Genomic DNA, 12,243 nt, shown 5'->3' on the forward strand with positions numbered 1-12,243 from the left:
GGGCGGGGTTACTGCAGCCGAGAACCTTCCTCCTCCTCCTCCTCCTCCTCCTCCTCCTCCTCCTCGTCCGGTCCAGTCGTATCCGCGGCGCCTGAGAGGAAACTTCCTCGGACCGTCCTGAGGAGCAGCACGAAAAGCGGAGTAAGTCTGCTGGCGTTAGTTGAATATTAAACAACAAAAAAAATCATTTTAAATATGAACTTTCCGGCATTCGACCAGGAATATAAGTTTGGAGTTTTACATTTTACGAGGCGCTCTTATTCAGAGCGACTTTCAATCAGTAGTTCCAGGGACGGTGTCCCCCGGAGACACTCGGGCTTAAGTGTCCTGCTCGGGGCTTGAACCTGCGACTTTCTGCTCGTTTGTACCTTGTTGGGCGACTCGCAGCGCGGTTTTTTTTAGTAAAAGCGGAACGCGGGTGCGGGTATTTCTGAGAAACGTCCTCTGCTGCTTCTGCTCAGGTCCTGAGGGGGAGAAACGAGGCAGATTAATGGCATGTGACGAAGAGCCCTGCGCTGTACGGGTGCAAGGTAAATACGTTCTTTTTCATTCATTTTAATAACTCTGCAACCATTAAGCAAACACATTCGTCTTTTTTATTGCCTAGTTCATCCAAACCGACGTGCCGTGTTCGAATTAGAAATGTGTCCTTGTCGTGTGTTTGTTGGAACTGCGTTTTTTTGTGTTAAACCCCCCCAATTTCCTGCCATCCCACAGTCCTTTGCAATATGTTTACCTTTTTTTTTTTCAGGATGAAAATAACATGCACTCTCCTACAAAAGAAATGCTTGTTTTTCACTTCCTCCCTGCTCATTGTATGTGTGCTGAAGCTGGTCCACATCAAGGTGGGAGAAAAGAGGAGTTTTTACGTCGAACCTTACGGAGTCACCGCGAGCACCCTGGCCTCTCAGAGCTACAGAGATGACGTTAACTGCTCGGCGATCTATCAGCTGGATCCGGTGGAGATTGGCAAGTCTTTGGAGATAAGGAGGAAAGACATTGTGGATAAGACGGATGAGGACATTGAGAGGCTAACCGCAGACTGCCCGAAGTACACGGAGTCCAGGGGTTACGATGACGTCGTCCCGTCAGAGGAAGAGAGGGAGTTTCCTCTGGCCTACTCTTTAGTTGTGCATAAGAACATGCCAATGGTGGAACGCATTATTCGCGCTATTTACGCGCCGCAGAACGTCTACTGCATTCACTATGACCTGAAGTCCTCCAAAGCCTTCATTGCAGCACTTCGAAGCCTGGTCAGGTGCTTCTCCAACATTTTCATAGCGACACGACTGGAGCCGGTGGAGTACGCACACATTTCGAGACTCAAAGCGGACCTCAACTGCCTGTCCGACCTGCTAAACTCTCCGATTGGCTGGAAATACGTCATCAACCTGTGTGGGCAGGACTTTCCTCTCAGGACCAACTATGAACTTGTAAAGGAACTGGAGAAACTGAACGGGGCCAACATGGTGGAGACGAGCCGGCCCAGCGAGGCCAAGAAGAAACGCTTTCAGTTTCGCCACGAGCTGAAGGATGTGCCTTACGAGTACCAGAAGCTACCAGTCATCACCGCACAAGCCAAAGGGCCACCTCCACATGGCATCGAGATGTTCATCGGCAGCGCCTACTTCGTCCTGGCCCGGGACTTCGCCAGCTACGCTTTAAAAAGCCAGCTGGCTCAGGATTTTCTGGAGTGGTCGTCAGACACGTACTCTCCGGACGAGCACTTCTGGGCCACGCTGACGCGGGTGCCTGGTGCGCCGGGGGAAATCGCCAGGCTTGGGCCCGACATCACCGACCTGATGAGCAAGACGCGGCTGGTGAAGTGGAGCTACCTGGAGGGAAGCCTGTACCCGCCATGCACTGGCACGCACATGCGCAGCGTGTGCATCTACGGCGCGGCGGAGCTCAGGTGGCTGCTGAATTATGGCCACTGGTTCGCCAACAAGTTTGATTCCAAAGTAGACCCGGTTCTTATTAAGTGTTTGGAGGAGAGACTTGAGAAAAGGAGAGACTGGGCAAAATTGCTGTAGTGAAAGGTAAATGTTTATTTTTGAGAGTTGAAGTTGTATTTATACTTACTCTTTATTGCACTCTTGTTGAAGGAAATTCACCTTTTGAAGGCAGTTTCTGCACAGAATTGCACTTAAAATTTTTTTATATATATATATAATACCCAGACCAAGGTTTGCTCACCTCCAGAGAGTAATACCATGTACTTGTTGCAATTATGAGTATTTGCTGATTGGTCTACACAGCAAACGGACTGCTTTCTGAGCCTGTAGAATATATAAGACACGTTTAGCATTGCTCTGCAGTGCCTTTTGCGTCATATTGCTGCAAGACAAGTGGAGCCAGTGGTGTTTAAATCGAAATTACTAAGCAATGTCAGTTGTACCACACCTGTGACTGGCTGAGGTGTGTTTGTCTATAGTGACAAACTGATGTCATAGCAGTAGTAGGTTTTTTTATAAAAAATTTTTAAAAAAAAAACTCATAAGTTATTGCTTAATGACGTCATATGGAACATTTTTGTAACCTAACATGAAAATCTACCTCTGTATGTGTCAGCAGCAATAAGGCGACTCTTTGTTTTCTGTGACATGATGCATGCGACAATTGTGCCTTGAATTTCCTTAAGAATGAAATTGAGAAAAGAACAATGGCTGCATATTAGTGTGACCAGTGCTGTGTCGTGTTGTATTTCTGAATAAAAAATGCTTGACAAAAGATCCTTTGCTGTTTGCTCTTGATGCACTTGTGGTGGTGTGTATGTGTTTTGGCTGCTCCTTTGCTGCTGCTTATTTCCTACAAGTTGTTCTCTGTATGGTGCGTGCTTTGTTTTGTGAGCAATGTCATCCCAAGTATGTTATTATGAGGTGAGCAACTCAATGCCGGTCTATTCATGTCTTTGTAAGAGAAGACAGATGATCGCCACATTCTGATTTCTGATTATTGTGTTGAAACAGACCTCATAGTGGACACTCTGCCGATATTTCTTTGATATTAGTGTTCTTAAACCCAGCTCACCACTTCCATGCATGCAAAGAATAGAATATACAAAATGCATATATGGTAGCCTAGGGGTAACACACTCGCCTATGAACTAGAAGACCCAGGTTCAAACCCCACTTACTACCCTGAGCAAGACACTTAATCCTAAATTGCTCCAGGGGGACTGTCCCTGTAACTACTGATTGGAAGTTGCTCTGGATAAGGGCGTCTGATAAATGCTGTAAATGTAAATGTAAAATGTATATATTAATTCTAACAAAGAGGACATAAAAAAGCCATCACATTTAGTGGCATGGAAGTATGTGTGAAAGTACTGTTTGATTGGAAATCAGGGTGGGGTGATAGTATTTTACACCTGGAATTAACTGTTTTAATTAATCATTTTAACTAAAATGATTTGAATGCTTCCTGGCAAGTTTCCAAAAACTGTTCACCCGTTACCTTCTGACAGTTTGTTTAGCTATATCTGCCTTTTGTGAATAGTTTAATAATAATGATTAACTTTTTTTTTTTTTTTTTTTTTTTTTTTTTTTTTTTTACTGTTTATTAAATCCATATGTGCACCACAGAAGTAACAGACCTGTATACATTGACTTTGCCTCATGCTCTCAGGAAATCTCTTGTCACTTTTTATCTTTTTTTTTCCCTCTCGCTCTTGACCATCGTTTTACCAGCCAATGAATTGGTTCTGCCACGTTTATCTGGACACTTGATGTCACTGCCCTCAGGGGTCGATGTCCCACAAGTGTTCATGGCAAATTAGGTCCTCACTACCTAGTGACAAACTCATTATTTACCTCCCCCGGCTTGAGCCATAATGAGGTCATTATCTGGATTCTGAAATGTTGAGGGAGAGCTGGAGAGGACCATGACTGCTTAGATATAAAATAGTGGTCCCTGAATTTTGGTAAAGGTAAAATTTGACCAAATTTCAGGAAACAGCTCCTCTGAAACCAGCATCTATTGGCGAGTTCATCTGTAACTGTAAGGCGATTGAACTTGTCATTTGTTCAGTCGTTGTTTAGGTCTTTCAGGTGAAAAAGACTCCTATTGCCAATGATCTCCAAGACCTGTGTCATTTAAGACTTGCTTACATGCAACAAAGCAGCAAGATGCATGACATTAGCCAAGAGGCAGCACGGCCTCTCTCTCTGCGTAAAATAATGGCTCACCTGGTTCATCAATCTTTTGTACCAAATGACTAAACCAGAGAAACAAAAGGACACTTGAGCCTCAGCATGTGGCGTACGGCTTTTGCTGAAGTATTTCCTCTTGGGAGCCTGCATGCATATGATGCTTCCCTATGAATTATTAACGGCTTACTCGACCCCGAGTGGTGTCCACAACCAATAGTTTGTTGATCCTTCTTGTCAGCACCATCTGAGAAATGCGTAAGCTGATTAACTCAGGGGAGCTTCGTTCATTTGCGAAACTCGCAACACTGTACACCGATTCAGGGTTACTTAAGGTCCACATTTAGGATTTTCAATACAAAGACCGACTCCTTTGAATATCACTGTGCTATACCAAAGTCAAACTAAAGAAACCTTAGATTAAGGATATTGAAAAAAGAATTAATTAATATTTCAACAGAAATTAATAACAATATAACTGTGTTTCTGAGCTTAAATGTGAAAAAAATCAAGCTCAGCACTCACAGAATGATTCATTGTTTAAAACATATCCAGGAAGTTCACATTAAAAGTTTAACCTTAAAGGTCTGAGTCTTGTGTGAATTGTTGGGATAAAAAGTAAGATTTACAATTGATTAAGAATAAATTAATCAGGATTTATTGTGTTTTTAATTATTTCTCTTTGTATACACTTGTATGTATTACATTTGCATTTTATTCTGTGATAGAAAAAGAGGGAAGCTGTCTTTTTTTTTCATTCTGATATGTCAAAATAACTGTTTCTGTATCTTCAGTTCTTAAAAACTTGATAAAAAATAAAAACACACCAAATGGATCACATATATGCAAATGTGTTTATGTTATTACCTTCACTAACTGTTCATTGATTACATGAGTCTGTTTCTGGAAACATTAATATGTTGCTCTCTCCCTGTCATGCTGTGCCAGGAAGGGTGCTGCATGCTATTTTAAAAAAGGAAGGAAATATGGGAAGGAATTACACACACTTTCAGTTCATGGTTGAATATTGTGCACCACCCAAAGAACCAGCCAAAAGCCTTGATGTGGTCTGAAACTGGCAATGAAGTGATAGTTGAGTGTGTAACATAAATAAAATTATATGTTATATGTTCTGATAAGGAAATCCTGCAGAATACAAAATGTGAGGTTATAAAAGTATGATCAGTTGTAAAAGTACTTTTACTGTTGAATAAATCATGTGTGAGACATACTACAATACCTCAAAATTAACTGTGTGATACACATTATCTACACAATCTGGATAAAGCACCTAGACCCAGACTAATGTCATGTGTATCACACAAGATCATGTGGAAACCAGCAGATTGGTTTCCTGTTCCCCACTGTGTTTTTTTCTCAACCGGAAACATCCGGGGTCTTTCTCAGGCTTTTGGCAGGCATGCAGGCAAAATGCTAGAAATGAGAATAGAAAATTAAAAACAGAAAAAAAAAAAATATATATACACACACACACACACACACACACACACACACACACACACACAAGAGATGTAGCATACCGTATGAATTGTATTAGGATGTCATGCAGCAGGAGAGGAGATACAGTATGTGGATTTGCAGCTTATGTGTTTGAGTTAATGAGTGATATTGCCTGGTTGTAAAAAATTCTATTCTATACTCATTCTATTAATTCTAGACCTCAGTGCCCTGAATCTCCTGCCAGTGACAGCAATCTGACAACAAGTGACAACACGGGCATGAACATGTTGCCTACCATGAGAAACAAGCATGATGGATTAGCAATGCAGGTTTTATTGCTGACTAGATACTGGATACTGTACTTACTGTATTTAGATTAAATGTTTTTAATCTAATGTTTTTAATCAGATTTTATGTCGACAGAGATGGGTGGCCTGCTAGTTTGATGGGTTTTTTTTCCCCTGATCACTTGAGCATGTCTAGGACATTATGTACTTAACTGACCCTCATTCTGAACAATAACTTTATTGCCTAGCCACATAACAAAAACATAATGTGGTCATAGTGATCAACTTTTTTGCTTATTTGTTTGAGTAGGATATAAAATCACGCTGTGTATAGGCATTATGGTTATTTTCAAATCTTTTTGTACCCAAATATAATAATACTGACTGGTCCAAAGGTGATTAGATGAACAATTATTGGTTAAAGAAAAATGCATGTATCTTAAATATTACCCATGAATAAGCCATATTGTGTCATTTCATTCTAGCTGTGCTAGGTAAGGGTGGTAGTAGCCTAGTAGGTAACACACTCGCCTATGAACCAGAAGACCCAGGTTCAAACCCCACTTACGACCATTGTGTCCCTGAGCAAGACACTTAACCCTGAGTTGCTCCAGGGGGGGCTGTCCCCTGTAACTACTGATTGTAAGTCGCTCTGGATAAGGGCGTCTGGTTAATGCTGTAAATGTAAAATGTAATTAAGGTGATTAAAGAGACACAAAGGGCTCCCTTTTTGCATATAGAAAGTGAAGTTATTGTCATTGTGATACATAGCACGGTGCACACAACGAAATGTGTCCTCTGCTTTTAACCATCACCCTTGGTGAGCAGTGGGCAGCCATGACAGGGGAGCAGTGTGTGGGGACGGTGCTTTCCTTAGTGGCACCTCAGTGGCACCTTGGTAGATCGGGATTTGAACCGCAACCTGCTGATTACTGGGCTGCTGCCTTAACTGCTAGCCCACCACTGCCCCAAGGTGAAGTCACTGATGACAGGTTGTTGTTTTTACTGCGAAACACTGCCTGCTTGATATAGCTCAGGAACAGGAAACTCCGGGCCCTGAATATAAGTAGTGTCTGTGGGCCCTATTTCTTTTGATCCAAGCTTTATTTTGGAGTGTTTGGGGGTGTTTAGAGTGTTTGGGGTCCTACTACGATACCATGCTCAGGAATTATTTAATTGGTATCAACTGCCATATTGCTGACTGCACTGTAGGACATTGGGAGGGTATAGTCTCATCGGGAAAGGTGGGAGGGTTTTGTCTCTTCATGCAGTCATGACTCCAATTTAGCCCACAGCTTGCTGGCCTCACACTGTGACCCACACTGGGGCTCATAACGCTCTGGGAACGTTGACGTCCTTGTGAAAGGTGCCTTGTCAGACCTAGCTGAGGCTGCTGGCCTCAGTATCGAGTTTCTCTGACGGTCAGCCAGTTTACCTTAGACTGTTCTCAGAGCCTTCATTTAAAAATGTAAACATATTAACAGTATATAACCTACTCACCGGTAAATCCAACACACTCTCACATGCAAAATTAGGTTTATAGCAAATCAGGACAAAGAATATACAGAGAGTGCAGAATTATTAGGCAAATGAGTATTTTGTCCACATCATCCTCTTCATGCATGTTGTCTTACTCCAAGCTGTATAGGCTCGAAAGCCTACTACCAATTAAGCATATTAGGTGATGTGCATCTCTGTAATGAGAAGGGGTGTGGTCTAATGACATCAACACCCTATATCAGGTGTGCATAATTATTAGGCAACTTCCTTTCCTTTGGCAAAATGGGTCAAAAGAAGGACTTGACAGGCTCAGAAAAGTCAAAAATAGTGAGATATCTTGCAGAGGGATGCAGAACTCTTAAAAAAAAAGCGCGATCATCGAACAATCAAGCGTTTCATTTAAAATAGTCAACAGGGTCGCAAGAAGCGTGTGGAAAAACCAAGGCGCAAAAAAACTGCCCATGAACTGAGAAAAGTCAAGCGTGCAGCTGCCAAGATGCCACTTGCCACCAGTTTGGCCATATTTCAGAGCTGCAACATCACTGGAGTGCCCAAAAGCACAAGGTGTGCAATACTCAGAGACATGGTCAAGGTAAGAAAGGCTGAATGACGACCACCACTGAACAAGACCCACAAGCTGAAACGTCAAGACTGGGCCAAGAAATATCTCAAGACTGATTTTTCTAAGGTTTTATGGACTGATCAAATGAGAGTGAGTCTTGATGGGCCAGATGGATGGGCCCGTGGCTGGATTGGTAAAGGGCAGAGAGCTCCAGTCCAACTCAGACGCCAGCAAGGTGGAGTTGGAGTACTGGTTTGGGCTGGTATCATCAAAGATGAGCTTGTGGGGACTTTTTCGGGATGGAGTCAAGCTCAACTCCCAGTCCTACTGCCAGTTTCTGGAAGACACCTTCAAGCAGTGGTACAGGAAGAAGTCTGCATCCTTCAAGAAAAACATGATTTTCATGCAGGACAATGCTCCATCACACGCGTCCAAGTACTCCACAGCATGGCTGGCAAGAAAGGGTATAAAAGAAGAAAAACTAATCACATGGCCTCCTTGTTCACCTGATCTGAACCCCATTGAGAACCTGTGGTCCATCATCAAATGTGAGATTTACAAGGAGGGAAAACAGTACACCTCTCTGAACAGTGTCTGGGAGGCTGTGGTTGCTGCTGCACACAATGTTGATGGTGAACAGATCAAAACACTGACAGAATCCATGGATGGCAGGCTTTTGAGTGTCCTTGCAATGAAAGGTGGCTATATTGGTCGCTGATTTTTGTTTTGTTTTTGAATGTCAGAAATGTATATTTGTGAATGTGGAGATGTTATATTGGTTTCACTGGTAAAAAAAATAATTTAAATGGGTATATATTTGTTTTTTGTTAAGTTGCCTAATTATTATGCACAGTAATAGTCACCTGCACACACAGATATCCCCCTAAAATAGCTCAAAATAAAAACTACTTCCAAAAACATTCAGCTTTGATATTAATGAGTTTTTTTGGGTTCATTGAGAACATGGTTGTTGTTCAATAATAAAATTATTCTTGCCTAATAATTCTGCCTAACTTGCCTAATAATTCTGCACTCCTTGTATAAGTTCTAAATGTCGGTCTTGAATTTTTGCATGTGATTAAATTTGAATCAAAATGAGAATGAAAGAATTTTATAAACATAAATGCCGTTTTTAAATACATTATTTTTAAGGAACCATTCAGTGTACACGTGACACAAAATGCACCAATGACCAATCACTGGTGTGGTCATAGCTCCGTAATCACCGTCTTTGTGTCTATAGTGATGGAAACTTTTTGGTCTATGACAGATAAGTAGTGCCACCGGTCACCAGGCTGCACTCAGACACAAACCTCATCACTCAACACAACGCACAAAGCAGCCAGCGAGCATAGACCTCACTCCAACAAAAGGCCCTTTCTTCTTACTCCACGGCCCCAGTAACCTCCATCTCATCTGCCCAAGAACGACTGACAGAGTTGTCCAAGAGGGGCCAGGGACAGGGCCAAACATGGAAGTTGCACAACTGGAGCTTCACCGCCACCTACTTAACTTTTGCTCAGTTTATAGAGCACAAATGTCACATAATCTGAGTCATGCATTTTAATGATTCTGTATGAGGCTCTAAATTTAGAGTTTGCCTTCCATCTTAGTTTGCTGAATGTAGTGTTTGAATAATAATCACCAGTTTGAAATGGCGTTCGGGCCAGAGAGGAAATAGGACTCCTGTGGTGTGGCCACCACAGGCCTGCGGTTAAGTTGCTGTGCCCGATAATTTGGAGAGCAGAGAGGTGTCAGAGTTGACAGAGGTGTAAGAACAGTTATTCCAGTGCCCAGTGACTCGTTCAGGAATGTGAGTCCCACATATTAAAACTAGCAACTATTCTGGAGTGGCCTGGAGAGCGAGTCGCACATACCCAAGTGGATTCATGAGCAATGTTGAATTGTTATTTGCACACTGAATTATTGAATATTGTTATTGATAACTGAAATATTTATTTATTTGACTGCTCAAGTTCTGCTGTAGTTGCATTAAAATGTTTGCTGAGGTATGGGTCCCATTTTGGCTGTAGTTATAGTGGAACATATATTGCATGCATTGCATTGGTGAAAAGGTTCATTTTGTTATAAGTCACTTTTGGATTTAGTATCTAACAGCAAAAGAAGCCACAGTTTCACTCTCACCACAGTTCAACACCACATGTCCTGTTTTGCATTTGGCAGTTTATTGCGTATCACTTTGAGATAAAGTCTTGCATTTTCATTGGTTGTTTTCATTTAAAATTTGAATGTAGCTGCTGACACATGAGCCACCTACAAGGTTTCATAACACTGGTGTACATTTGTGAGTTCTAGGATGTCAAACATTTCCATCAAGATCTGTTTCTCTCATTTTCCATTTGATTAACCATCCAATGAATTGTTTGAATATTTAAATGTCTTTCAACAAGCTGTTTTTAAATGACAATAAAATCTCATTATGAGAGCATCTCGGTGCTAACTGGACTCGTGGTCCATCCTTGGCCTCCTAGAATTCTCCTGACCTACATCAGCTCCTGATTATTCTGCAGATCTCCCCAATTTATTAACCTCAATGGACTACCATGGTGAACAACACATTACTATGTGAATTTGCTCCAAATGGCCACACTACAGTCCTCTGCAATTGCTGCAGTTTACTGTATTGTGTAATATATGCAGCCCATGTTTATTGAGTGCTGACCAGATTGAGGATGGGTTCCCCTTTCTGAGTCTACCAGTTGTTTGCTCAGGGTGTTTTCCTTGCCACTGTTATCTTTGGCTTGCTCACTGGTGACTATGAGCATTGTTCTGGTGTGATGCACTTTGTGCCAGTGAACATGTGAAAAGCACTGTACAAAAAAAGATTGACTGACTGACTTAAAGTGGGGACCCATGGACTAACGTCTGTTAGTTTTTCAATATCATTCTTATTATAGTGCGTCATTAACTAACATTCAAAATGTATTAGGCTGTTTAATTAAGGCCCACACCCTTTAAAGGGCTTTTTCTCAAGCATAGTGTCACAATAAGACCCTTTCTCCGTTGTCTGACCAGAGGAATTGTTAGAGCAGTGCCAATAATCTGCTTCAAAGCTGACACCCCCATTATATCAACATGCAGCCAGAACAGGAAACACTAAACCTGGTCTACCTCACTGGTGCACATTGCTGCAATTGTTTATGCCAGGTATCATGTTTCTTCATTTTATTACATGTGTTGTTACCTCCTGCCCCCTCAGTGACATAATCCACAGGTTGGTAAGTAAAGAATATGGTTGTGAGGCATAGTTAATTAATTCAATATCATTAATTAAATTAGGGCAGGGTTTCAGATGAATAATTGATGTTATCTGTGTGTATGTGTGTGTGTGTGTGTAAGACATGTATGGGCAGTGTGTGTGGGCATGCCTGTGTGCGTGATGTGTTTGAGGTAATGGCTGTTTGTGTGGTAGGTTTACTTTTTGGTTAGAAATATTTACTGGAACACAGCTGTTCAGGGTCCATGTGTCACGCTGAAGGGACTGACTGTTGAAAACGCTCCCTCACAAATATGCATAAACAAACAATGCATCTGGGAAGTATTCACAGCACTTCACTTTTTGCACATTTTGTTATGTTGCAGCCTTTCCCCAAAATTGATTAAATTAACTTGGTTAGTCCGCGGGTTGATTGGACATGATTTGGAAAGGCACACTTCTTTATGTATAAGAAATAGTCTGTAGACCAGGGCAAATTGTGTTAAGGCATCAAGCAGGTCCCACTGAGCACAGTGGCCTCAATCATCCAAAAATGGAAGAGACATTTGTAACCATCAGGACTCTTCCTGGAGCTTGCTGCTGGCCAATCTGAGCAATCAAGGTTGAGTATATGAATGCCGCAATGTACACAGACATATTTGATAAACTGCTCCAGAGCATTCTAGACCTCAGACTGGTGAGAAGGTTCATCTACCAATAAGACAAGCACACAGCCAAGAGTGACTTCAGGACAACCCAGCTATAACATAAAATGTGGGAAAAGTGGAGCACTGTGAATACTTTCTGGTTATGCTGTACATGCATTAGCAATTACTTTTGTTCATTTTAAGGTCCTTGCCATAAGTTACAATCAACCAATCAGCTACAATACTTAAACCTTCTGACTTGTAGTGTGTCACATTTATGATACATAAAAGAGTTATGATACCTAAAAGCACAAACCACCAGACCTCAAGATGCCCCTATGGTAACAGCAGTTCCTGTAAGCTGCAAAATGAGTCCATTGATCAGAAGGATATTGGAATCAGTCAGGCTTCATTACGGGTT

The 12,243-nt window shown here is 41.8% G+C and overlaps 1 protein-coding gene across 1 annotated transcript; it reads left to right on the plus strand.

The window, feature by feature from the left end:
• Positions 1–48: 48 nt before the first annotated feature.
• Positions 49–3,460, plus strand: LOC114802627 (beta-1,3-galactosyl-O-glycosyl-glycoprotein beta-1,6-N-acetylglucosaminyltransferase 4-like). Its single transcript, XM_029001713.1, has 3 exons — positions 49–141; positions 462–530; positions 752–3,460. The coding sequence occupies exon 3, from the start codon at positions 753–755 to the stop codon at positions 2,031–2,033; it is 1,281 nt and encodes a 426-aa protein (XP_028857546.1). The 5' UTR covers positions 49–141; positions 462–530; position 752; the 3' UTR covers positions 2,034–3,460.
• The last annotated feature ends 8,783 nt before the right edge of the window (positions 3,461–12,243 follow it).

This window comes from Denticeps clupeoides, chromosome 1 (genome assembly GCF_900700375.1).
Source record: "Denticeps clupeoides chromosome 1, fDenClu1.1, whole genome shotgun sequence".
Classification (NCBI taxonomy): domain Eukaryota; kingdom Metazoa; phylum Chordata; class Actinopteri; order Clupeiformes; family Denticipitidae; genus Denticeps; species Denticeps clupeoides.

Coding starts and splice junctions, on each gene's coding strand:
- LOC114802627 (XM_029001713.1), top strand. CDS start 753: ATGAAAATAACATGCACTCTCCTACAAAAGAAATGCTTGTTTTTCACT.